The sequence below is a fragment of the Spinacia oleracea genome, chromosome 4 (genome assembly GCF_020520425.1).
Source record: "Spinacia oleracea cultivar Varoflay chromosome 4, BTI_SOV_V1, whole genome shotgun sequence".
Lineage (NCBI taxonomy): Eukaryota > Viridiplantae > Streptophyta > Magnoliopsida > Caryophyllales > Amaranthaceae > Spinacia > Spinacia oleracea.
Window position 1 is genome coordinate 41,342,283 of NC_079490.1, and position 5,125 is coordinate 41,347,407.

Consider the following 5,125-nt stretch of genomic DNA (forward strand, 5'->3'; position numbering starts at 1 on the left):
CACGCGGGTGTATTTGGTGCATTTCGTTAAACCTCGTGGGCATTTCATGAAAAAACCGTAAAAAATAAGAAGGTCATCTGCAAAGCAAAGGTGGTTAAGCTTTAGTCTTCTGCATCTAGAGTGGAACCTGAACCCAGTTTGTTCACTAATTGAGGTCATTGCCCTTGTGAGATACTCCATGCATAGAGTAAAAAGCAGTGGTGACAAATGATCACCTTGTCTCAGCCCTCTTCTTGGGTGAATCAGTTTTGTAGGTGTCCCATTGATCAGAATTGAGTATTGAGTAGTTGTCAGGCAAGTTATGATCAAATGAATAAAATGAGTAGTAAATCCCAGGTCTAGCAGAACTTCCTCAATAAAGTCCCATTCAACTGTATCATATGCTTTTTTGAGGTCCAGTTTCATCATACAGTTAGCTTGAAGTTGACCTTTCCTGTACATCTTGATTATATCCTGGCACACCAGGACATTGTGGAGAATGGATCTCCCTTTAACAAAGGCACCCTGATTAGGAGAAATAATATCTGGCAGCACTGAACCCAACTTTTCACACAGAAGCTTGGAGATGCATTTGTACAAAACTGAGCAACATGCTATTGGTCTGAAATCACTGACTGATGAAGACACATTTGACTTTGGGATCAAGGTGATTGAAGTGACATTAATCTCCCTTAGCATTTTCCCAGATTCAAAGAAATCATTAATTGCAGCAAGGAGATCATTCTTGATGATATCCCAGGAACATTTGTAGAAGTGGCTATTGAATCCATCTAAACCAGGAGCTTTATTGCTTGGAATGCTGTCCAAAACTCTTTTGACATCAGTCAAAGAAAATTTACAAGTGAGATGATTCCTGTGAGCCTCAGTGAGCCTTGGTCCTCTATCCATTATGCTCTTCTAGATAGGGAGTCTTTTGTCTTTTTTGTAGCAAAATAGGTTCCTGTAAAAGTCCAAGAAAGCATCCTGGACCTCCTTAGGAGAATTCACCCACACCCCTCCAGCATTTTGAATGGAGTGGATGTTGTTGTATTTCCTTCTTTGTTTAATGCTTTGATAAAAAGCTTTGGAGTTTTCATCTCCCTTTTCAAGCCAATGCACTTTGGATGTTTGGTGTAGGAAAGACAAAAGGTTGTCTTGTGTTTTCCAGTAGGCAGTTGCAGCAATCTTCTCTGCTGTGGATAGTTCTATGTTGGTGGGGTCAGATTGAAGTTTATCCTGAATCTCAGCAAGATGGGCTTGGAGCTGAACTTTGGTTGCCTCAACATTGCTGTAACCAGTGTGGTTTAGGAGTTTCAAATCATTCTTGATCCATTTCAACTTTTGAGTGATTCTGAACATAACACAACCATATACATATCTTGACCAATTCCTCTCCACAATGGGTAGAAACTCATCTGATGATGTCCACATGTTGTAAAATCTGAATGGTTTCTTCTGGTGTATGGTGGGGTAGGAACTTAGAACCATGGGGCAATGGTCATAGGTGCCTTCAGGAAGGTACAAAGCTTCTGCATTGGGAAACATGTCATCCCATGCAGAGTTAGAGAGAACTCTGTCAATTCTAGAGAACACCCTATTACCACCATCTTGTTTGTTATTCCAAGTGTAGAGCCTGCCTATAGTTTTTACTTCAGTAAGTTGACACATAGCCATGCAGTTTCTCATAGGCTGGATATCTGACAGTCTCACAGGGGGGCCAATTCTATCTTCTATTTCTTTTACAGCATTGAAATCCCCCATGATCACCCAGGCAGAGTGGATCATGCTAGCCAGTGTGCATAAAGTGGCCCATAATGGTTCTCTCTCAGTTGCAAGATTAAGACCATAGATGAAAGAGACAAAGAACCCCACACCAGAGTATCTAGGAGTCACAAAACCATGAATCATTTGACTATCCATATGGATAATATTCATCTGAAACACATCAGGGTCCCAAGCTAGGACAATTCTACCATTTCTGTGATGACTTAGATTAGAAGTAAAGCACCAATTTGGGAAAATGTTAAGATACAGATCTCCCATTTTGGGTGACTTTACCCTTGTTTCCAGGAGGCAACAAAGTTTTATTGTGTGAGAATGGATCATTGATCTCACATTTTCTTGCTTATCTTTCCTGTTGATCCCCCTTACATTCCAACATAGCACTTTATCCATTAGGACTAGGGGATGCCACCCCCCTGCCTAATGAGTGCACACTACCTGCATGATTCTTCATAGACATATCAACATCACTTTCCACTTCATTATCAGATTCAGATAAGGCCTGGTATGTGGTTGAGGTGACCACTGGTTTCAACTGCTGTCCCACTATCCTACTGAACTTGGTTGCTTGAACAAACACATTAGTTGGTTCCACAGGTTGTATAGGTTGAGTAGTAGTTGTTTCCAGCTGAACAGGTTTTGGAACCCAAACCTTCCTAGTATGACCAGGAGGTTTCCTAGTGCATTTGACCTTGTCATGCCCCATACCTCCACAGATTGTACATGATACAGGCAACCAGTCATATTTGACCTGTTGATCAACCTGTATTCCTTTTTCATTGATGAAGTGAATCACCTCTGGAAATGGTTGGTCCACACTGACCTCCACTAGGACTCTTGCATACATCAATTTATCCCTATTTTTTGTAGCCTGGTCAACTTTGAGCATGACACCAAGTTGACTAACTATCTTGGTGAGACTCTTATCCCCCCGGTATTTGACATCCAGTCCTTGCAGTTGGACCCAAATTGGGATTTTCTTGATAGGGTCTTTACTGAAATTGATATCAGGTGACCATGGTTTCACTATTAATGGTTTAGAATCAAAGAACTGGAAACCACTATGGAGAACTTTCTCACAATTCTCCATAGTTGCAAATCGAACCAGGTATATGCCTTTCCCAACCAGAGAAACCTTGTCTACCCCAAATTTCCCCCAAATTCGTCTCACATAGCCTTCCATCACATTTTGTGGAGGGTTTGCACCCAACACATAACAAACCACAGCTGATTCCCATAATTCCAGTTCCTCTTTTATGTCATCAAAATCGATTGTCACCACAGGGGTTAAAACAGGGGTTGGGATTGGGTCAAGCTGAACTACAATATGAATAGTCTGGACAAAACGCTCACTGAGCTTCACGGTATGCTGAAGACCGCTGAAAAGACGCTCAAAATTGATAAGCAAGATGTGCTTATGGTGCGTGGGGGCAACTTCAAGAAATCTGGCAAGAAGAGGAATGCTAAGAAAGGTGGCAAGAAGGCCAACCCGACTAAGCAAACTGGCGGCACCAAGTCTGAAAAGAAGAAGGTGGGCCAACCCATTTCTGAATTTGAATGCTTCTACTGCAAGAAGAAGGGGCATTGGAAGAGAGATTGCTTGAAGCTTAAGGAAGATCAGAAGAACGGAACAGTCGTTCCATCTTCAGGTATTTTCGTTATAGACTGTATACTTGCTAATTCAACTTCTTGGGTATTAGATACAGGTTGTGGCTCACACTTAGGTTCCAATTCACAGGGACTAAGAAGAAGTAGAAGGTTAAGCAAGGGTGAAGTCGACCTACGAGTGGGAAATGGAGCACGGATTGCTGCATTAGCTGTAGGAACTTATTATTTGTTGTTACCCTCTGGGCTAGTTTTGGAACTGGAAGAGTGTTTCCATGTTCCAAGTCTTACTAAAAACATCATTTCTGTTTCTTGCTTAGATGCTAAGGGATTTTCCTTTTTAATAAAAGATAATAGTTGCTCGTTTTATTTTAAAGAGATGTTTTATGGATCTGCTAGATTAGTCAATGGACTTTATTTATTAGATCACGACAAACAAGTTTATAACATAAATACCAAAAAGGCCAAAAAGAATGATTCAGATCTCACCTATCTGTGGCATTGTCGATTAGGCCAAATTAACATGAAGCGCATAGAAAGACTTCAAAAAGAAAGAATTCTAGAACCATTTGACTTAGAGGATTATGGTAAGTGCGCATCATGTTTACTTGGCAAAATGACAAAGCAACCTTTCTCTAAAGTTGGAGAAAGAGCAACTGAACTATTGGGTTTAATCCATACAGATGTATGCGGACCAATGAGTACAAATGCAAGAGGTGGTTTCAGCTACTTTATCACTTTCACTGATGACTTTAGTAGATATGGTTATGTCTACCTAATGAAGCATAAGTCTGAATCCTTTGACAAATTCAAGGAATTTCAGAGTGAAGTAGAGAATCAATTAGGAAAGAAGATTAAGGCACTGTGGTCTGATAGAGGCGGTGAATATCTGAGCTATGAATTTGATGACCATCTGAAAGGTTGTGGAATATTGTCAGAATTGAATCCTTCCGGAACACCTCAATGGAACGGTGTGTCAGAACGAAGGAACATGACCTTGCTAGACATGGTTTGATCAATGATGGGTCAGGCCGAACTTCTAATAGAATTTTAGGGACATGCACTAAAGACAGCTGCAATCACACTAAATAGAGCTCCGCCGAAAGCTGTCGAAAAGACTCCATACGAGTTATGGTTTGGAAAGCCTCCAAATGTGTCTTTTCTTAAGATTTGGGGTTGTGAAGTATACATCAAACGAATAATTTTAGACAAACTTCAACCAAAATCTGACAAATGTATCCTTGTGGGCTACCCAAAGGAAACAAAGGGGTATTACTTCTACAATACATCTGAGAACAAAGTGTTTGTTGCTCGAGATGGTATATTTTTGGAAAGAGATCACATTTCCAAAATGAGAAGTAGGAGAAAAGTAGACCTCGAAGAAAATGCTAGACGACTAGAATGAAAGATGACTAGTAGTTCTGTTTCTTGAACTATGTGGACATGGCAATGTCGCAATCATTTGCATAGATACTTACTTTGGGAAGACTAGTATCGAACAGACCTATGAAACTTTACTGTAAGAGATGAAAATCTGTCATAAGTAAATTTCATTAAAATTATTAGACATTAATCCTCAATACCTGAGTGATTTGAGATTACTTGTTTTAGAACTGGTTACTTTGACGTTGTCAACCGTCGCACCGTAAAAGGAGGCTATAACGGCAACGCTCGGGTAATCACCAATCAAACAAAGTCTAATCTCAAGATTGCAAGATTGGGATTGTCCTCCCATAAATCGGAATGAGATGCTGAAAGT

At 40.4% G+C, this 5,125-nt stretch overlaps 1 protein-coding gene across 1 annotated transcript; it reads right to left on the reverse strand.

Moving 5' to 3' along the window:
* Window positions 1–897: 897 nt before the first annotated feature.
* Window positions 898–2,022, reverse strand: LOC110795330 (uncharacterized). The gene has a single exon (XM_022000332.2). It carries the CDS (start codon window positions 2,020–2,022, stop codon window positions 898–900), a length of 1,125 nt encoding a protein of 374 aa, XP_021856024.2.
* Window positions 2,023–5,125: the final 3,103 nt, after the last annotated feature.